Source organism: Choristoneura fumiferana, chromosome 25, assembly GCF_025370935.1.
Source record: "Choristoneura fumiferana chromosome 25, NRCan_CFum_1, whole genome shotgun sequence".
Classification (NCBI taxonomy): Eukaryota; Metazoa; Arthropoda; class Insecta; order Lepidoptera; family Tortricidae; genus Choristoneura; species Choristoneura fumiferana.
In genome coordinates, this window is record NC_133496.1 from 3,185,014 (window position 1) to 3,207,587 (window position 22,574).

General features: G+C 40.6%; 2 protein-coding genes across 2 annotated transcripts; one reads left to right on the plus strand and one right to left on the minus strand.

Annotated features, from left to right (window-relative positions):
• The first annotated feature begins 775 nt into the window (after positions 1-775).
• Positions 776-11,756, plus strand: LOC141442434 (facilitated trehalose transporter Tret1-2 homolog). The gene is made up of 10 exons (XM_074107418.1): positions 776-880; positions 3,461-3,622; positions 4,402-4,604; positions 5,709-5,895; positions 6,243-6,364; positions 6,559-6,735; positions 7,395-7,487; positions 8,345-8,571; positions 9,155-9,307; positions 11,094-11,756. The coding sequence occupies exons 1-10, from the start codon at positions 835-837 to the stop codon at positions 11,152-11,154; spliced, it is 1,431 nt and encodes a 476-aa protein (XP_073963519.1). The 5' UTR covers positions 776-834; the 3' UTR covers positions 11,155-11,756.
• A 1,048-nt stretch (positions 11,757-12,804) lies between these two features.
• LOC141442538 (facilitated trehalose transporter Tret1-2 homolog) lies at positions 12,805-21,869 on the minus strand (the record flags this gene model as incomplete). The annotated part of the gene is made up of 7 exons (XM_074107557.1): positions 12,805-14,909; positions 15,522-15,674; positions 17,239-17,465; positions 19,273-19,365; positions 20,253-20,429; positions 20,723-20,844; positions 21,674-21,869. Coding segments are annotated over 7 exons (990 nt in total), but the record flags the coding sequence as incomplete, so codon positions are not given.
• Between the last annotated feature and the right edge of the window lie 705 nt (positions 21,870-22,574).

The window sequence follows — 22,574 nt, forward strand, 5'->3', positions numbered from 1 at the left end:
GGCCGGCTTGCACCTCTGAGTTTTTCGAAATTCATGTGCGGAATTACATTTGAAATTTACCACGAGCTTTGCGGTGAAGGAAAACATCGTGAGGAAACCTGCACAAACCTGCGAAGCAATTCAATGGTGCGTGTGAAGTTCCCAATCCGCACTGGGCCCGCGTGGGAACTATGGCCCAAGCCCTCTTGTTCTGAGAGGAGAGCTGTGCCCAGCAGTGGGACGTATATAGGCTGGGATGATGATGATGATGATGATGGATGATGAGTAGTACCTAATCATATATGTAATACTCGTTAGTGTAGTACTGGATTGAAGTACGTTCAGTGTTGGCGATAAGTCAATTACTTAGGTGCGTTCGACCAAAGATATTGACTTGCAAGGCAATAAAAGTAACTTGAAAAAAAAACGGTACACCCCACAGGTACATACACCCTGTGGGAAGTAATGCCGCATCCATACATTTGGTTAGTGCCAACAAATGCACGGAACGCAGTCATAGTTATGATAGAATAAGATGGAAATAGCCTTTTTGAAAAAATAATAGTTTTTTCTTTTACAAATATACAATTTTACTCGCAAATGTGATGAAAAACATTGTATGTCGCTCGGGCGGCAGAATTACGAACATCGACTCATTAAAGCCCTGAGTCTTCGACTTCGGGCTTCTAATCTCTCGTAATTCCTTATTTACCGCCCTTAAGAACGTGTTGAGGTGGACCCAGCATTTTACAGTAGGTTATGTTGATGTGAGATGCGCACCCCGTGACGCATGGAGGGCGGAGAGTAACCGTCGGAGCCGGCGCCGGCGCACCAGTCAACACTCGGCTGCGCAGAATGGAGGCGGGACAGCTTTGGCGCCAATATGTCATCGGGGGAATCGGTGAGTCCGTTGAATATTTCCGAAGGCTATTAGTGATTGAAAATAAGTATGTTTAGTACTTTGTAGAAAGGCGTTTTGTTGATGTCCTAGTTTTTTTTTAGGGTTACGTATTCTATAAGTCATAGAATGTCCGTCCATCCGTCCGCAACTCAGTGATGATAGTGTGATAGTGCTAAAATGCTCTATATTCGCTTGCGTGAATAATGTTTAGGTATATAAATGACAGTTCTTGCTATTATTCCTAAAATTGATATTATGCTTAAAAAGTTAGCAAAACAATGAATTATTTTTACGAATACGAAAAAGTCTACGAATAATAATTATTCGTAGGACAAGGTGATAAAAATTAAATTTGGAATATATTTTTTTCTCGTCTAAACCCCTATGTACCTACCTATGATTTTATTTGATAGACCTTTCAAAAACATTAAAGATTGCTAAGATCATTTGTCGATTTCTAGATCCAAAATAAAGTTCAAATAAAGTTTGCAAAATATTACGCGGTTTGTTAGATAATTTTCACAAACGCATTTTTTCTGAGTAGCGATTTTCCACATCGCGATTTTTCATGAAGCGTTTTATGTTCGCGTTTTTTTTTCGCTTATTTTACCAGTAAGTAGGTACATTATTTTATTATTCATTATTTTTTTATTTTTCTATTATCAGTATAATTATAGTTTTGTTACATATATTTTACTCGAAATCATTATCATCCCTTAGTGTCCTTATTATTAGGTACTATTACACATTAGTAGGTATAGGTTAGGTTCGTTAGGTATCTTCAGATGCTCGAAGGGCAAACCAAACTGCTCAGAAATAGGAGCCGCGCGAAGCGGGGCTCCGTCGACATAAGGCGTGGGTTGCTTAATGCTGCTGAAAATATGCGACTGATAAAATAATCTACTGGTAAAATAAAGGAGAAAAATAAACGCGAACATTATAAAACGCTTCATGAAAATCGCTACATTAAAAAAGACAAATAAATAAATTTGCGATCGTGAAATACCGCGATGTGAAAATTCGCTACTCAGAAAAAATGCGTTTGTGAAAATTATCTAATAAATCGGTAAAGATCCCTTAAATGGGATAAGCTCACTTTTGTGCATATATCGTATCTCAACGTTTGTCAATTGTTTGGTTCTTTATTTTAGTAAAGAAAAACTCTAAATTGGCTCTATCATACATATAAACCGTCGCTAACATTCGCTTTTTCGATGTCTTCAGCTGTATACGTCAGTCATGGTTGATAACATGTTATCTCTGTCTCCCATGGTGTTATCAGTAGTTTAAAAACAAATTAATTGACCTTTGCTATCGTAAACGCCATCATCTCATAACAACTTCATGTTTTTAACAACGTAATCTTAGACCCAATTACTGTCACGCGTATAAGCCATAAAAGTCAGTTTGGAAATAAATAATTCGTGATATGCTGCTTCAGCTATGGTAAAGGTCTTCTCAAATGTTCACTCACTTTTAATACTAACTAATTTGGTAGAATTTTAGAAAAAAATACTACCTACTTATAAAAAAAACAAAACCCGACTGCCAATTTTAAGAGTATTTGAGTTTATTAATTAGGTAATAATTATATAAGTAAAGGCGTAAAGCAAATATTCAATATTGTTTTGCTATATACATGCTATAAATTACAGCTTTCTAGTACTAACAGTCTCTAAGTTAAACTGCGAACGGATATGGCGGAACTATAAGGGTTCCTCGTAGAACTACGAAATCCTAAAAAATACCCAAAACTAAAACATTGATTTAATGCTGTTCAATGTTGCTGTTTAATTTGTGGCAAAACTCAGCTGCCGACAGGCGAAGTTGGAAATCTGAGGGAGAGGCCTTTGACCAGCAGTGGGACATAGAAAATGGCTAATAAAAATGCTGTTGGCATCTACATCATCCTCTAAACCTCTCTTTCAAGACGGGACCAGCGGAACTCGAAATTCGAAAATCGTAGTTCGTGTCGGTCCGTCCCAACCGACATTTATACCACAAAACACAGATAGTTCAGAAGTCAATCTGCATGTAAGTACTTCACTTTTCGTACCTACGCTCGGCGGTCGCTCTAAGGTTGTCAACTATGGCTTATGCACCAAAAAACTATCGTGGTAGTGGCACTCGTATCTAGTTGTTTGATTTATTGTTGAGAATGAAACGGGAAGAATGGAAATATAAATTAATAACTAAAATATTTTAATTTTAATGCCGTTTATTCATGTTATTATCATTATAGATTTTTCACAGAAAATATCTTGCGACGATTTCATTATTGGCGAAATTCACGATTATATAGACAACCGTCCACTGAACAGTTATAAGTACTTAATAACTTTTTTTTGTTGCTCCATTATTGCACGATAAAGTTCACAGACGCGTGTCTCAAGCGGATGGCACTCCCGCTCGCACTGGTCCCAACCGGTCCGAGATATCGTGTCCGTGTGCGTTGCTCGAGCGCACTTGTATGGAGATTGATTTCTGAACTACCTGTATTTTGTGTTTATACTGTGTGCAAGTGTGTTAGACATTAAGGCAGCTTGTGACCATGTGTACATTATTTTTATTTCTTCTCAGCGAACATCGCAGCAGCGACAACAGGTTATTCCATGGGATGGACGTCTCCCATTGGCCTCAAGCTGAAGGACAACAACTTGACCGACTCGCCGCTGCCGGCAGTCATCACCACCGACCAGGAGTCGCTCATCGGGTCACTGCTCACCATCGGAGCTATATTCGGTTAGTTAAGCAGAATTAATGAGAGTGAAAAAACAAATAGTTACATATATATTTATTTTCTTAGTTCAGATTGTATTACAGTTCAATTGCTGAAAAAAAAATAGGTATTGCAGAGATTGTACTTGAAAAATGGACATACAGGATGTTAAAAAATGTATGTAGGTACTTACTATAATTTAACCCACATTAAGGCTGCTGATAATTAATACGATACAAGCAGAAAAACATTGAAATTCGAAAGTGAAAAAAAAAATTGTATAAAAGTTTTCTTGTGTGTGACTGAACTTCATACAATTATTTTTTCAAATTTCAATGTTATTCCACTTGTATAGTAGTAGCCTTAATGTAGGTTAGATTAAAGTACAGGATGTTTTTAACAGCCTGTATATTACTGATAAGTACCAATAACTATAATCAACTTGGAAAAGTTGAAAAACACGACATTGTCATTCCAAAGTTCAGTATATCTCAATCATCCCAGCTTATATGTGTACGTCCCAGTGCTGAACATAGGCCTCCACTCAGATTGAGAGGGATTGGGCCCTACTTCCCTCACGGGGCCGGTCTGGATTGGGAACTTAACACACACCATTGATTTGCTTCACAGGATGTGCAGGTTTCTTAAAATTTATGTTTGCACATGAATTTCGAAAAAGTCAGAGATGCGAGCCTGGATTTGAACCCACGATCCTCTGCTTGAGAGGCCATAAGTCGAATCACTAGGCTACCACGGCTGTGCACCGACTATTTACAGAACAACTTATAAATTATTCTTCCAGGTCCATTCATCGGTGGTTTCCTGTCAACCCGCATCGGCCGTAAATGGGCGCTCCTGGTGTCGTCCGTGCCGCTGCTGGTGGGGTACATCCTCATAGCCGCAGCCTCCAACGTGGGCTTCCTCTACGCTGGACGCATCTTCTGGGGCTTCAGCGCTGGCATGATCTATACAGTGTCGCCGATGTACTGCGCAGAGATAGCCACGGTATGATATTTCTCTAATTAGTCATTAGGGGAGACCGGAGACAAAAGTAACATAGTGTATTTTTGCCCTGATTACTCCTGATTCTATTATCTCTATGTACGTAGTATTTGCTCAAATTAATATAAACTATACCTACCTACATATGCTCTATTACATTCTTATTAAAATTACGTGGCTAAGAAAAATAATTGACGATAGTTACTTTTGCCCCCAGAATTAGGACGAAAGTGACAGAATCGAAAGTAAAACCCATGAAGTACCAGTTTACCTACTGAAGTGAGCTGCATTTATAACTATGGTCACGTCTTTCTCTTCAAGTCTAAAGTACATGAATGTTTGGAATTGTCAATGACTATTTTTTTTTCTGTTATAAAATACTTTCTGTTCTTCAAAACCCCCAGCGCCATTCATTCAGGAAGGGGGGGGGGGACGGATCTGAGACGTGGGCGCTAACGATGGGCCTCATGAGAAAACTCAAAGTCACTCAGAGGGCTATGGAGAGGGCTATGCTCGGGGTTTCTCTGCGGGATAGAATTAGAAATGATGATATCCGCAGTAGAACTAAGGTTACCGACATAGCCCGAAGAATTGCGAAACTAAAGTAGCAGTGGGCGGGGCACATTGCTCGCAGGACTGATGGCCGATGGGGTCAGAAGGTTCTCGAATGGCGTCCGCGGACCGGGAGACGAGCTGTCGGTAGGCCTCCAACAAGATGGAGCGACGACTTGGTTAAGATCGCGGGATCGCGGTGGATGCGGAAAGCACAAGACCGGTCTGAGTGGAGAGCCTTGGGGGAGGCCTATGTCCAGCAGTGGACGTCTTTCGGCTGACATAATGATGATGATCCAACCCTGTTTTTTTCATTTCATATGTCTTTTATCCTTGCTTTTCTAAAGCGACGGGACCACACACCTTCCAGCCAGATGTTGGAGCGCAGGAAAGAACATGTGGTAGTTCACTGGCACTTGGAATCTAAAAGAACCATAATTATTAGCCCTGTTATACTTAAGCAAGTTAATGAACAACTCTGATCCTTGTAACAACCCTGAGCTGTCTTGCGGATGTGCTCGAAAACCTCTTTGATCTTAATCTGTTCTACTTCAGATCGACGCTCGCGGCGCGCTCGGCTCGTACCTCCAAGTCTTCGTCGTGCTGGGCTTCCTGCTCACTTACAGCATCGGGCCTTTCGTTTCATACAACGCTATTGCCTACGTCGGCATCAGCGTGTTGGTTGTCTTCGATGTCGCCTTCTTCTTCATGCCTGAGACGCCCATGTACCACCTTACTAAGAGTAAGTAACATTGGAGCCAAAGTTTTATTTTAGCGCAAGCCCTTCATATTAAAGCAATCAAAGACTCAAAGCAAGACTGTAATAATGGACGATCCAGACCGCTCGAAGAACAGATAACAGTTGGGCGAGAAAAGTCCTTGAGTGGCAACCACGAACTAGAACTCGAAGCATTGGCAAACTTCGCACTAAGTAGGTAGACAGAAGAAAACGCGAGAGTTGCAGGCAACCAGTTACAACTGGCGAGTTGTCATTCATTGTAGCGTTCTAAGAAGGAGGCTTTTGTTCAACTACGGACGTCTTCTGTTGATGATAATAGAATATATTCTACCTGTTTATACTTATCCCAGATAACCGCGAGGCGGCTGCAAAATGCCTGATGAGTTTACGTGGACGCTCGCGTGGTGGCGTGGAGGCCGAGCTCGATCTTCTAGCCTCAGATGTAGCTGCTTCTATGAATAACTCTGCTACAGTAAGTCTAAGATCTAAAACCTTAGTTGTATCCGTGAATTTAATAATAATGATAGTTAGTTTATTGCAAAGTCTATAATTTATATTTATTTTTATCAGGTACAAAACCTAAAAAAACACACAAGTCCAGTTCCATTAAAAGTTCATCCAACTACTGGAAGCAAAAATTGTTAATTATGTTCTTCCTCTTCCCAGATCAAAGACGTCTTCAGAGGCAGCAACTTCAAGGCGCTCTACATCTCGTGTGCGCTGGTCTTCTTCCAGCAGTTCTGCGGCATCACCGCTGTCCTGTTCTACCTGACCAACATCTTCGAAGCTGCCGGCTCCAACCTTGACTCTTCTGTTGCTACCATCATCGTCGGGATTGTACAGGTTAGCTTTGTTTACTTAGCTATTTTGCAAATATTGTTTACCTATGGTATTTTGAAATTAGTCCAGAATATTTTAGCAGATCAGGCCCTATACCACGAAGTGCAAAACTCGAATTTCGTGTGTTGCCGTCCCGCTGACGCTTATGCCATTTAATACGCGAGTGAAAGGGACGGTGCGAACTTCGATATGCGAGTTTCGTAGTAGCCCATCTGATACTGTAAATGTCTATATATCTAACGCGTGTGTGTACTAATTAACTTGAATATTTTACGATTACGATTAATTTACGAAGATTGGATGACAAAGCCAACGCAAGTCAGCAAAATGGACTGGCAATGTATTAAAATCTTTACAAGCTTGCGTTAAAATTAACGAGATGGCCTGGTTAACGCATTCATTACCACCGACGCACATATGCGTTTTCGGAACTTCACCTAGTGCCGCTGTCATAATTATTCATACATTTGAACGCACATGTGCGTCGGCGGCACCTGTGGAAGTCAGGTGGCAGTGAATGCGTTAAAGCCGTGGGTTCAGAGGCCGCTTCCAACCGTAGCAACAGGAGGTCTGTGGGGGAGGTCTATGTTCAACAGTCAACAGTGGACGTCCTAAGTCTGATATGATGTTGATTATTGAAATCACAAATGTGTTTATTCCAGGTGATTGCATCGTGTGTGACTCCATTTGTAGTGGACCGGCTGGGGCGGCGTCCGCTGCTAATGTTCTCTGCTTGCGGCACGGCGCTTGGACATGTAATACAACTAAATAATTAAGAACATCATCACTCATATAGTTCATTGTAAAATGGATTTGCGACCCATTCGATTCAAGTTGGTAGCTAAGTTTAATTGGAATTGGAGTAATTAAGGGCCCTTCCACACGATGTTTTTTTGCGTTCGTTTGTATCGATACAAACGCAATTCGAACGCTCAGAAAATGCAAGGAAGCCGGCACGTTTTAATCGTTTGTTTGTATCGATATAAACGCTACGTTTTTCGAACGCAAGCATTATCTCGTTTTTATCGCGTCTAGTACTAGTAAAGCAGTAAATAAATATAACATTAATGCACAGATATACAGGGATCATGTGTTTTTTGAACTTATTACGCAGTATAACCTACTGTATTGTCGTTCCGTGCACGGTTTTAAAATTAGACCCATATCCGTCCATATCTTCCCGTGAATGTCATGAAAGTGGGTATTTATTGGCTGCAGGTGGTTCTCTATTGCCAACTACCAATTCGTTTATCGCATATTATGCTACTGGCATAATTTACAGACTTTATGTATTTATAGGTATACATATGCGACGCTCTGCACGGGTACAGAAATATCAGTGATATTTCTATACGAAATAGTTGCAGATTTATATACCACATGATAAAATATTGATTGTAAAATATTAAAGTAGTTAAAGCGATTTACTAAAATATTTATTTATTTTTGTATATTTTTCTACAGACCAAATTCGTAAACCTTGGATTGTCCCGGATATAAAATGCCTAAATCTAGCAACCTTAATGCCACTAGCCACAGGGTCAGGGGTTGTCAGGGTCTCTCTAGCTCTCAATTTCTATCTCATTTTAACTTATTAACTTTGCTTTTCCAGGTTGCGTTGGGCATCTTCTTCCTCCTCGACGCCCAGCACAGTCCGGTCGCGAAGTCCATCGGTTTCCTGCCCATCCTCTCGATGGTGGTATTTATAGTTACCTACTCCGTGGGTCTGGGCCCCATCACCTGGGCTGTTATTGGAGAGCTGTTCCCCATTGAAGTGAAGGGCATATCGTCTCCAATCGTCACTGCTACTTGTTGGACGATGTGCTTCTCTGTTACAAGGTGCTCATCATAAGCCTCCCCCATAAACCTACAGTTGCTTCGGCTGGATTGGCTGCATCTACCGTGAACCCGCGGTCTTAATTTAACCAGGTCATTCGTCCATCTCGTTGGTGAACGTCCTACGCTTCTTGTCGCTACATGTCTTAAACTCCAGTCTCTATTCATATTTAATGAAAAAACCGGATAACTCATTTCATAAATCGGGTTTAGCTCGACATGTTTCTGGCTAATTCGTAGCTATTCTTCCTGAAGCAATGCGATTTGGCGGCCGCTGCACCACCAATATTACGCTATTATATTACGAGATGGCCTGGTTAACGCATTCATTGCCACCGACGCACATATGCGTTCTCGGAACTTCACCTAGTGCCGCTGTCATAATTATTCATACATTTTGAACGCATATGTGCGTCTGTGGCACCTGTGGAAGTCAAGTGGCAGTGAATGCGCCATGGGTTCAGAGGCCGCTTCCAACCGAAGCAACTGGAGGTCTGTGGGGGAGTGTCATATATATAATATGAGTGAGTCTCACGGTAGTTTCATGCTCAATCTCTCCAATTACCACCTGTTTCGCTCTTCGCAGATACTTCGGTCCGATCTCGGAGGTACTGGGCATGTACGTGGCTTTCTGGATCTTCGGCGCGTGCTGCGTGGGCGCGTTCTTCTTCACGCTGTTCCTTGTTCCCGAGACCAAGGGCAAGAGCTTCGCGGAGATACAGGACATGCTGGCCGGCAGGTGGGTATATTGAGCTTGAAGTAAGTTCACTCGATTACGTAGTGTCATAAGTGCAAGCCACACAGAAGAGTGGGACCGGGGATGCGTCGCGGAAGGGACGGAGAGGCGCAGACGTCGAAGCATTACGTACATTTAGGGTCTGTTTCACCATCCATTGATTAGCGTTCACCGATGGTTAAACGTGATGCCGCCTCCGTCTATTCGAACAAAGCAAATAGAGACGGCATCACACCTAACCGCCAGTTAACACTAATCAATGGATGGTGAAACAGCCCCTTAGTATGAAAAAGCGACGCGCCCCCGTCCCACGTCTCTTATATCTATGTGGCTTCCGCCTTAGGGTCTCCCCATATGTATCGACGCGAAATTGGCAAAAGCCGATAGAAAAAAGCTTTATGTTTACGTAATAAGAGCGAAAATGACGTCGACGCGTGTTGCAGGGGCCGGGCAAGCAGATCCGAGCCGAGACCAGCTTTTTTTATGCGGACATTTAGTACATTACTGCAGAGACCGGTAAGTAAGCCGTCCTGGACGAGTAGAAGTTTGATGGCCAAACCGCCAGGTGAGGCCATCGATGATACGAGGCCAGGATGGCGATTACTGGTCGAAGCTTGTATAGCGCTTTTCTCAAAAATGATGATGGTGATAATGAAATGACGGTGATTGTGATGTGATGATGATGATGATGATTGACGTTGATGATGATGATGATGACGATGTTAGTAATGATGATGATAATGATGACATGGATCCATTTCAATATACTAGTTATCTAACTACACCCGACACTGCCGCTCGGCCCGCGCGCTGTTTGTAACGGGTTCCAAATTTTTTAAGGAACCCGTTGCTGTCCAGGAAGTAAATTTCATACTTACTTCCTGGACATTTCGATACCCGTTACTGTCCAGGAAGTAAATTTCATAGGTACTTACCTACTTCCTGGACAGTTTGAGATTACTTCCTGGACACTAGCAGCTAGTCTCCGGGATGCGTTACTTTCTACTACGTTGTTGATAACGTAATGGCAATATTTCATATCATTTTCGAGAAAAAGATTTTTTCTATCAGCTTTTGCTGATTCCGCGTCGATAGATTTAGTTAGACCTTTTACGGAATACGCTAGCTGGCGCGGGTGCGCGGAGCGGGCGCACGCCTGCGAGCGCACGCGCATGCAAGGTCCGTCGCACGCGACTGCTCATACTATTTTTCAATAGGCGTCCACCCCCTCCGTGCAACCCGCGTCACCTACCGTAGACCCTTCTTAATGTATAGTCAACTAAAAAAAATTCGTAGCACCCTAATGGTAATGAGGGCTATCGCGTATGAATTCGCCACTAGAGGCGCTAGTGTAGCGTGAGGTCTCCGAAATGTCAAATCTCATAGTTTTTGGGTGAGCTACGCGGGTTTATTTATAATTAGAATAATTTTGTGCAATATCTGAAATTAATTATGGCAAATATGCGTTCCGGAGCAATGAATGTCTGTGTTTTGAGACAGTTTTGTCTTTTGGAAACCTTTGTCCTCCCTTTTTTCCGAACAAAACGGGACTATGCAACACTGTGGCATGCTCGATAATTTATGGTACGGTTTTAAGGTGTATTAAATATGATTTTATTAAAACTGTTTTCGCGCCCGTAATAACAGACTTTGAAAGCCATACTTAAAAACCTCACGCAACAGTGCGCCATCTAGTGAGACAAAAAACGATAGCCCTCATTGACTGCTGTCCACTCTCCAATACAAACCCAGATTTCATTGCCTCATAAAAGTTATCATTCACTTTCAGATCATCCAAGAACAAGGCGCACGAGACACATCATTCTCTCCCTCTAACAAAACTAGCTTAGAAGAAAGTAAGCAAAAATCACTGCAAATGTGTGGCCACATAAAGACTAATTATATATATTAATTACTATGTACAGGGTGTTAAAACATTTCTGTTCTATACTGTAACCCATATTAGGGCTACTGATTACTAATATGATACAAGTGGAAAAACATTGAAATTCGATTTTTTTTATTGCATGGATAAAGTCTTCTTGTGACTCAACTACTATATAAAACTTTTTTTCGACAGTACAGGAATACATTATCCTCCTGCGACCCACCATACGACAAAAATTTACATCGAAATTTAAATCTTAATGTCTCATAGATAAAGTTGAATTTATTGTTTTGTTAATTTGAATGATACAGAGGAAATGACACTTTATTCCTTTTTCGAATGATATAAATTCTATTGCTAACAATATGTACTAGTATTATCACTTTGAACCTCAGGAGGGTATAGTACAGGAATTTCTTAACATCCTGTATATTGTACTTAATAGTAGTTATGTGTATGTATATAAAACGACTGATGCAATTTGAGACTGCGTGTCGTAGTTTTAGGGGCTGTTTCACCATCCAATGATTAGTGTTAACTGACGGTTAAATGTGATGCCGTCTCCGTCTATTCGAACAAAACAAATAGATCACATTTAACCGTCAGTTAGCACTAATCAATGGATGGTGAAACAGCCCCTTAACATAATGTTTTATTATTAGATATGGTTAATGTTTATACTTATATGGTTAGCCATTCCGTGAACCCGCGGGATCAGAAGACACAGTTTTGAAAATAGTTTCGAAATATTTTTTCTGTTTAACGGTATAGCTACAATAGAGATCTCTCTGGGCAGATGTGATGATGGTTAGATGGTGAATATGATTATGAGGACCTTCGCTTTAGACAACACACAACAACAGGCCTGTGTCTTTGTATAGATAGAACGAATACTAAGCAGAAATGATTAGGTGCTTTTGTAAAGAATATAGAGGCTACTTACCCTCACTCTGGTCTTGTGTTTGATATTTTATAGTTAAATTAACTTGACAAACAGACTGTGATAGCAGTTGCATAATTAAATTATAAATTTTAAGATGTTTTACCGTTTTGCGTTTATTGTTCAATTTTAGGTTTTTTCCATATTGTATGTACAGTCAACTACAAAGAGATACCTATGGTCTAGTTATACATAAAGGTTCTTTTATACCATAGACCAAATGTTTATACATAATTTTGTAACTTTGGCCTTATCGATGTCTTTGTAGTTGACTGTACAGTCAAGGGCAAATAGACACGGCCAAATTTTCTAACTTTGGCCTTATCGATGTCTTTGTAATTGACTGTACAAGGTGTGTTAAAATAAATCTGAAATATTTCAGCAAATAGTTCTTTGTGTTAATTTTACTTAAGACCTACCGTTACTTTGTTTTTGTTTACCATACTATTTACCCAAGATAAAGTGGTTCCTTTGATACCGTACAATTTGAGTATCAAACACATAATCAACCAATATGCCATCCTAAGAAATCCTGAAAATCAGTTACCAGTAGGTATTTGCTGAAATATTTCGTATCAATTTTAAAACAGTTCTAATTGTAATTCGGTTTTTATTGATGTAGATTCCGCAGAGACGTGGGAATTTTATAAATGAGTGGAATAAATAACATGGTAAATTCTTAATAACTTTATTCGTTAAAAAATTACAGTAACAATGGAACAGCTTGAAACGGAAATCAAAGTTGAAAACTGCCTAAAAATAAATAATTCTTGGAATAACCTGGGTTTAAAATTCATATCGAATTTTGATTTTCATTCCGAGCTGTCAAATATAAACTAATAACAATAACAAACTTACATGAGTCAAAAATTCGTATAAAGCGTCAGTTTTTGGCAAAAATACATTTTCTTCTAACGCTGTTGCTAGGCGTCGCAAAATTACACTATGTCGCGTCAAAATGAACTAATTTAACTAGTAGCTTACTATATTTAGCAACAACCAAGTCACTGACCTGTAAACAAGTGGATTACACCAGTGATCCGACCTATTTTGCGTGTCATAAACTTTGATTTTATGTTTTATTTTTCTTAAACTGGCAAATTAAAGACGCAAAAGCAAGAATGGTGACTGTGCAACTCCGAGTAAATGAAATGCAGATGGCCGACAGACTATACATATTTTCACGCTTAATATACAAGTTTTTCTAATACACTGCGGTTTTATCTGATGAACTGAATTCAGTGTTCCTCAATTCTCAATTCTCATTCTTTTGGTCCTCTAAGTGGGGCTTAAAAACGTACCCTTTTTGCATAGGTAATTCATACGCTCGATTCTCGCACATTTCACCGTAACGTTTTTACGTCTTATCCACATCAAATAGGCCCATGGCAGTAACCTTTAGTTCAGAGGTTCCCAAACTTATTTCGTCTAACACCCCAAAAGGTCACAAAAAATACAGGGGTAAGGGCGCGGGTGAGCAAAGAAATTCTTTTAGTTCTATCACCCACTTTGAAAAACAGTTATTTTGTAGCGGGCCCCATTTTGTTTTTCACCCTAAAAACCTCAATTACATATTAGTCTCGCCTAATGAAGGCACAAAGGTGAAGAATTTTTCTGGGCCCCTTACCGCCCCCCTCTAGGCCTCCAGCGCCCACAAGGGGGCGTTATCGACCACTTTGGGAAAGAGTGCTTTAGTCCATCAATTAGGTTGCTAACAATTTTTTACATTAACTTACTTGTGCAACACTTAAATAAACCCGACACTATTCTTTGGAGACAAAAATTTGCTCATGATATTCTACTACGCATATCACATTTTCATATTGTGTACGACTTAAGCTAAGTTTACACTACGACACTTTACACGGTACACACTGTATAGACATGAAGTAATTTTCGTATGGTGGTTTTTGGTTTGGTGGTCGGTCATGCGTACTCAATTATTTATATTTTTGTCTTCTAATTTTCTGTAAACGTTTTCATGCAATAAACGAATTATGAATATTATTATTATTCACTTTATTTATTTTAATTCTTAGATTATTATTATTATTTCATTTCTTTATTTACATTATTATTATGATTTTATTTCATTATCATTTTTTTATGAATTACTTATAAACGCGGGTTTTAAAAAAAAATACGTGTAAGAGAGCCCTTTGCAGCCTACTTGCAAAATAAATGGTTTGAATTTGATTTGAATTTGAATTAGGTGACACGAGCGTATAGTACAGACACTTCGTGTATACACTGAGTCTGAGTGTACCGTGTAAAGTGTCGTAGTCTGCCCGAGCCTTTATATAACTTTGTACTAACCAGCACTTAAAAATAAATTCGTGCTAAGAAATTAAAAATATATTAAAATATAATACGTGAATCCTGTATAAGTCACTTGTTAAGCTACCAGCGTTAAAGCTGCTAACAAATAGGAACTAGCTCGCGCCGATATTTCACAGGCCATTTCCTGATTAGTTGAAATGTAAAGCGATAGGCAGGGCCGGATTTAGAGATCTAGAGGCCTAGGGGCAACAAAGGATTATGTTTGCACAAATTACTATAGGTAAAGGTACAGCGAAAAAAAATATCAAAGGAAAAGTTATTTACTACTCGGAATTTGAAAAAGTGTCGAAGTCTCTTTTATGGGTGCCTCTGTAGTCCCGGATGCCCTCCCCTAAATCCGGTCCTGGCGATAGGTTCTAACTGGTTAAGCGCCCTGTGATTGGTGTTGATCACTTCAGCGGAGGACCCTTAAAGTTTACGCTTTCCCTTTGGATTTCCTGAAAAATAACATGGAGGTGAGTGTAATATAAACTGTTGCGTCAAAAATTATTCATTTACGGCTATCCCGCGGGGTATTTGCAATTTTCGGAGATAAAAACTATCCTAATGTGCTAACTATCCTAAACTAACTAGCCAGGCATTTATACCACAAATGTTACTACTTAGTGCTACTATAATACGTACTTCTTTGTATGAGAATGGTAACATTTACTTATTTAGATTTGTAGCACTTGTGTCATGTGTTCATCATCATCATTATCATCATATCAGCCGTGGGATGTCCACTGTTGGACCCATGCCTCCCCCATATTGGTTGGTTGGTTACCAATACTCGTCACGCTAGGCAGGTGGGTTGGCGAGCGCAGTATACTTATATTTAATACTTGTATGTGAAGAAAGCCAAGAAGAAGCTCCATCTTCCGGTATTATCGCTCAGCCAGTTCCTACGTCGCCCACGGGACGTTATACGTCTCTTTGTTAACGGCTTAGAAAATTGTTCAGAATCTAATATTTTTTATTGAATTTTTGCTCCGAAGTATAAGAACACAGGAGGAGGCTGATTTCATGCAACCAATGTGCTCTGTTGCAAGTGAAGTAGGTATACTTACTTTCCGGCCAGCATGTCTTGTATCTCCGCGAAGCTCTTGCCCTTAGTTTCGGGAACAAGGAACAGCGTGAAGAAGAACGCGCCCACGCAGCACACACCGAAGATCCAGAAAGCCACGTACATGCCCAGCGCCTCCGAGATCGGACCGAAGTATCTGCGAAGAGAAATTTCCATTATAATAACAAGAATCAAGCTAATCAGTAGACCCCGGATTTTTGTGGCAATGTCGTCACAAAAGCGTAGTTTGGGGAGTTGGGGAGTAAAATTGGATGATGATGTGTGTGAAGACGGTCCCAAAGACCATCTCATCGTCCAAAAACATCTACGTTAAAAAAAACACCAACAACAAGCGAGCGGACACAAAAACCAAAACGGGTTTAACTTAAACCTAACGAAATTTTTTATTTGTTGTAATTACTTGTAATATATTTTTTATATAGGTATTAAATTTTAATTTAAAGAAAGAATATCTTTATTCGTAACAACATGGGAAGGTGGGTAAAAATAAAAACAAAATAAAATAAACATCCCATGGTCCCAAACCAACAATCTGCCGGTCTTCCTTTGGGACCATCTTCACACGCATCATCACCATCATTTACACAGCCGTATTAATTAACACCGTTCCATTTACTCCCCAAACTACCCTATTGTGACGTCATTGCGACAGATATCCGGGGTCTACTAATCAGATGTTCCGAATAATCCAATCCTATCGCATTTTCTTGGAAACGTATTTCTCATGGCACTTTAGTTAGAGTCAGTACCCACCAAGACGAAGAAGAGAAGGTCGCATCGATAGATCGATGATCGATATATGTAGAGTGGTTAACACCTAAGAGTTGAGGACTCTATTCGATTTTCGTTTACATTAAATCTAATTCCATTCTCTATATAATTTGATCGCGGAGGTTATAACATCTCAGTGTGTTATAGGTACTTTAAACTTGTGGTTTGACAATTTGTCATTAATAAATAAAGTATCCTATTTATTTTTAGTATAAACATGCTACTCATGAATGGAATAATTCATAGACACATCGGAAGTAGTTGTGTGTTCCGAATTTTCACGATTGGGACGGATTAAGGGGCGGCCACATCGCTGCTTAAAAAAACGGTGACGGTACGGAATCGCAGTGACGCATCGTATGCGCACCGTTTTTATTGCATACTCTGCACACCGCTGTTTAAAATACGCAAACGGTGCGTAATCGCTGTGACGTGCCGTAAACGTCAGCAGGGCTACTACGAAACTCGAAGTTCGTATTGTACCGTCCCTCTCGCTCTCGTATTAAATAGTTATGAGCTTCGAGTTTCGTAGTAGCCCTGCAGGACTTTACCGGTGTTTTACCGCATGCTCTCCACCAAAAGTCGCGACGTTTACGGCACGTCACTGCGATTCCGCACCGTCTGCGTATTTTGAGCAGCGTTGTGGAGGGCATGCGATAAAAACGGTGCGCATACGATGCGTCACTGCACTGCGATTACGTACAGTCACTGTTTTTTAAGCAGTGGTGTGGCCGTTCCTTTATTCAGGGTGCACGGAGCTTCCTTTATATGCACTCGTGAAATAGGGGTGGGGGATGAAAAGGGATAGAGGGGAAGTGCGACTGCTCAAAATAGGATGGTCGTAACGCGCGTTTTTAGGTGTTTTCTTCGTTTTACTAAAACGAAATACATATTATAAAAATGTAGCGTGTACATAGAACACTACTAACCTAGTGACCAAGAAGGAAAGAGCCCAGCAGAAGGCAGTAGCCATCGGGGAGGCTATCGCCTTCACCTCGATGGGCATCAGCTCGCCCATGACGGCCCAGGGCAGGGGACCCAGACCCACGCAGTACGTGACGATGAACACGACGAGAGACAGGATCGGCAAAAAGCCGATGGAGTCAACTGCTGGACTGTCCAGCTCGTCAAGGAGGAAGTACATGCCTAAGAGAGCCTGGAAAAAGATAAACGTACAGATAAGCGAGCAAGTTATTAAGTTCGACTGATTCTGTTTGAGGATTGTTACATTGTACCAATTAAAGACGAAGGTACCATCAGCCAAATACGTGGTCTACCAATTTTTAAACAAGTTCCTATCAAATGAATACCGTAAACTCCTTCAATTTTGCCCCTGGCTCCAACATTGCCTGATTCGATTTGGAGTCGATAACTTAGCACTCTTATAGGTTTGAAACTTTTATCTACACGGGAATTATTATTACGGGGGGATAAAAGTTTAAAAACCTAAAAGGGTGCTAGCCATCGACTCTAAATTGAATCAGGCAATGTTGGAGCCAGAGGGCAAAGTTGAAGCAGTTTACGGTATGTCGCTAAATTTGAACTTTCAAGTAGACAGACACGTCTATTGGCATTCCTATTGTTTTATGACATACAAACGATTATCAACTTAAGGGTGGTAGACCACATATTTGGCTGATGGTACGAGCGCAAAGGGAAAAAACCTTCAGTATCAACAATGGTACTGCTTAATTTTTCCGTTCTTATACTGCAGTTAGTAGTTGGCAATGAGGGCTATCGCGTATGAATTCGCCGCTAGAGGCGCAAGTGTAGCGTGAGGTCTCCGAAATGTGAAATCTCATAGTTATTGGGTGAGCTACGTGGGTTTATTTATAATTAGAATAATTTTGTGAATATTTTGCATTACCTGAAATGAATTATGGCAATTATGCGTTACGGGGCAATGAATGTCTGTGTTTTGAGACAGTTTTGTCTTTCGGAAACTTTTGTCCTCCCTTTTTTTCGAACAAAACGGGACTACGCTAGGTTTTAAGGTGTATTCAATACGATTTTAATCTAAACTTTGTTTTCACGCCCGTAATAACAGACTTTGAAAGCCACACTTAAAAACCTCACGCAACAGTGGCGCCATCTAGAAAGACAAAAAACGATAGCCCTCATGACCAGTTCATTCCAATTTTTATTATTTCATAGAAAAACTGTTGTTAGTAATATTATTTGGCAGATGATTCGTTTTACAACAATTTTTAAGGACAGAATTACGAAACATCGATGTTCATTCTTCGTTTTATACAACACATTGTTAAGGTACAGTCAAGGAAACTGAGCCGTATACTAAGGTTGGAATTTAGATAGATGTTAGAACTGCTAGCAGAAAAGTTGGTTAGGTTAGGTTAGAACTGCGACCCTTACAGATTCAAACTGTTACCAGAAAAGTAGGTTAGGTTAGAACTGTGACCCTCGCACAATCGAACTGATACGAGAAAAGTAGGTTAGGTTAGGTTAGAACTGCGACCCTTGCAGAATCAAACTGTTACCAGAAAAGCAGGTTAGGTTAGAACAGTGACCCTCGTACAATTGAACTGATACCAGAAAAGTAGGTTAGGTAAATTGCAAAATAACTCATATTCAAGTGATTTTACGTGAACTAAGTTTATGTTATTAAAAAAAATGAAACAATAAATAACTTTTACCGTAAAATATACAACTGAATCATCGGACAATTAAATATATATGAATTAATATTACGACAATACGGTAACGTATACGTACCGTATCGAATATAATACAACTATACAATGATATACTGGCATCGGTACATATTATAATATATATGAATTATAATATTACTTTTAATGACTATATTTCGAATAATATTAATATGCACGAAAATTACCGATTCCACGAATTGAATTGTCGATGAAATGAAAATACTCTAAACGTTGACTTTGAAATAAAAATCGATTATTTAAGTGTCGGTAATTTGATGATAAACCACTCACGAGGCCAATCGTGGTACCGCAGGAGGAGATGAGAAGCAGCAGACGACGTCCAAGTCGGTCGACGACGAAGGGTGTGACGCACGACGCTCCCACCTGCAAGGACGAGACATAAACCATGTTAAATGACGTTGTTAGGGCCTACGCTAGCTGAAGCGGTTTGCATGATAAGCGGGTGGACGCTAATGGAAAAAAACCAGCCAAGAGCGTATCGGACACGCCCGAAATAGGGTTCCGTAGCCATTACGAAAAAGTTAAGTAATATTTTTCTAAGGATTTCGTATTTTGTACGGAATATTCCAAGTTTAGATATATTTTATACCTTAGGCTGCTATTTACTCTTAAACTACTAATAATTATATAGAAAACTTAACCGTTATAGTTTTCCTTGTAAGTTTTAGACCCACCGGTTTAGATTTTAGAGGGGGGGGGACGCTCGATTTTAATGAAAATTTGCACTTTAAAGTTGAATATTTCGCAAACAAATCGCTTAAACGAAAAATCGTTTCAGCAACCCCCTGGTTTTTAAAATACCTATCCAACGATACCCCACACTACAAGATTGGATGAGAATAAAAAATCACCCCCACTTTACGTCTATGGGAAGTACTATAAAAAAACATATTTTTTGTTTTTTTTTATTGTACCATTTTGTTGGTTTAGTTTACGTATATATTCGTGCAAAAAACAGCTTTCTAGCATTGATAGTCCCTGAGCAAAGCCGCGGACGGACAGACAGACAGACAGACATGACGAAACTATAAGGGTTCCGTTTTTGCCATTTTGCCATGAGCGGCGCTAACTGCACGCGTCTCGAGCGACGGAACTTACCTATTCCCGCACCCGCAGACGTGCGCCCGCGCAGGGCACCCGCGCCAGTTACCACATGCCCTGACCTTAAGTCGGCGTTTCAGGAACATGTTAAAAATCTTTTCTAACTAAACTATTTAAATGAGAACGATAATACAGTAGCACTTCCTGACCTGAACACAACCAATGATGATGGTGGCAATGGAAGAGTCAAGATCGGAGCCGGCAGCTTCGAAGATGTTGGTCATGTAGAAGAGCACAGCGTTGATACCGCAGAACTGCTGGAAGAACACCAGGGCGCAGGAGATGTAGAACGCCTTGAAGTTACCACCTTTGAATACGTCGGCGATCTGAAACAATAAAATTGATATGTTTTTTGTTATTTTTTTTTCACCCTAATGAATGAGAAAGGAATAGCATCTGTTTCAAAAGCGAATGCGGTTAAGGTACAACCTGTAATTGTTGACCTGGAATGAGCGACAATAATGTCATGTCATTTAATTGCCATGAAGGTTTCAATCTTTAGGTCGTGCATTATTCTGTGTGTGTGTGACAGTTTGAAATCGTGAACCCAATGTGGGAACACGCACTCCTAAACTAAAGTTTAAAGAAAGACGTTAAGAGACGGCTGTTTGTGACCCACCGTGGCAGTCTTGGCCATAGAAGCGGCGACGTCACTGGCCATTATCTCCAGCTCAGTCTCCACGCCGGTCCGGGAGCGCCCGCGGATCGTCATCAGGCACTCCGCAGCCGCCTCGCGGTTGTCTGAAGACCAGGAGTGTACATCATCAGTTTGTGAATGATAAATGAAATAAATAAAAAATAAATACCTCGGTACACTTGACTCCAATTGACCTAGTCCCAAAGTAAGCAAAGCCTGTATTATGGATACTAGGCAACGGATAAACATACTTAAATAGACAGATACACACAGAAATACATAATTATTAAACACCCAAGACTCGAGAACAAACACTCGTTTTTCATACACAAATCTGCCACGACCGGGAATCGAGCCCGGGACGTAGGACTGTAGCACGCCAACTGTTGGCCGTAGACCAATGAACTGTCGCTGGCAGTAGTCCCGGACCGATATGACCTTCGAGCCTTCAAGAAAAGAGTGACTCTCATGGTGTTGCAGATGTCCATGGGCGACGGTAATCGCTTACCATCAGGCGATCCGTTTGCTCGTTTGCCCCCTATTCCATAAAAACAGACACATTCAACGCAACACATCTTCGCACGCATTATTGGTGGAAACCATTGGAAACACAGGCGCAGGCAGTAGGCAGTTTGCAGGTGGAAGGACCTTGTGCAAGGTCCGCCCGGATTGCTACCACCATCTTGCTCGCTAATCCTGCCTTGAAGCAGCAGTGCTTGCACTGTTGTGTTTCGGCGTGGAGAGTAAGACAGCCGGTGAAATTACTGGCACTTGAGGTATCCCATCTTAGGCCTCTAGGTTGGCAACGCATCTGCAATACCCCTGGTGTTGCAGATGTTTATGGGCGGTGGTGATCTCTTACCCTCAGGAGACCTACTTGCTCGTTTGCTATCCAGTCGAATGAAAAAAAGGCTCTTTCGATCCTTAACTTACTCTTAGTGAGATGGTAGATGGGCGACTCTGGCATGAAGAAGAAGGCGATGTCGAAGGCAGCGACGACGGCGACGCCGACGTACGCGATGGCGCTGTAGGAGACGAAAGGACCGACGGCGTACACCAGCAGGAAGCCTAGCACGACGAACACTTGAAGGAAGGAGCCTAGCGCGCCTCGGACGTCATCCTGAAAAAAAAAAAAAGTTGGAAATCCCCGACATTATCATTTCAAAGTTCAATATCTCAAAAACGGCTGAACCGATTTTGATAAAACATGTCTAAGAAACATTGCTAGAAAACCTGCTTTCGAATTAAAAAACCACATTCAAATCGGTTCACCCGTTTAAGAGCTACGGTGCCACAGACAGACACACACACACAGGCTCACATAGCGGTCAAACTTATAAGACCCCTCTTTTTGCGTCGGGGGTTAAAAAAGGGCTGAGTGCCGCCCCCCCCACTTTACACTATTCCATGTTCGTTTTTATTCTTTCCTTCTAATCAAATTTATTTTTCTCTGTATCTACCACCTATCGAATATGCGTAATGAATGTTTCTTTCTCTCGCTTTTTCTCTCTCTCTCTCTCTCTCTCTCAAAATACAAAAGTATACACACACAGTGTAATAAAATAAACGTACTTTATTTCTGCAGCTGACGGACGCGAATTACATCAAAATAATGCCGAACGATATATATAATATGGATATGACTATAATTGATTATAATAAATAATGTATACGATATAGCAAATTCAGAAGTCAAATATCGTATTATAATTAGACTTCTCTATCACACGTTCTAATGAATGTGTTATATTAATACCTCAATATGTGAGTCATTGCATGTGGATTAATTATGTTAAGTAGGTCAAATTAACACATGTTTGTTTTGTTCGTAACT

What these genes read in the sequence shown, in the direction of transcription:
- LOC141442434 (XM_074107418.1), top strand. Translation starts at nt 835, where the DNA reads ATGGAGGCGGGACAGCTTTGGCGCCAATATGTCATCGGGGGAATCG. An exon ending in TCATCGTCGGGATTGTACAG is followed by an intron (nt 6,736 to 7,394) that starts GTTAGCTTTGTT and finishes TGTTTATTCCAG; the next exon opens with GTGATTGCATCGTGTGTGAC. An exon ending in ATGTGCTTCTCTGTTACAAG is followed by an intron (nt 8,572 to 9,154) that starts GTGCTCATCATA and finishes CGCTCTTCGCAG; the next exon opens with ATACTTCGGTCCGATCTCGG.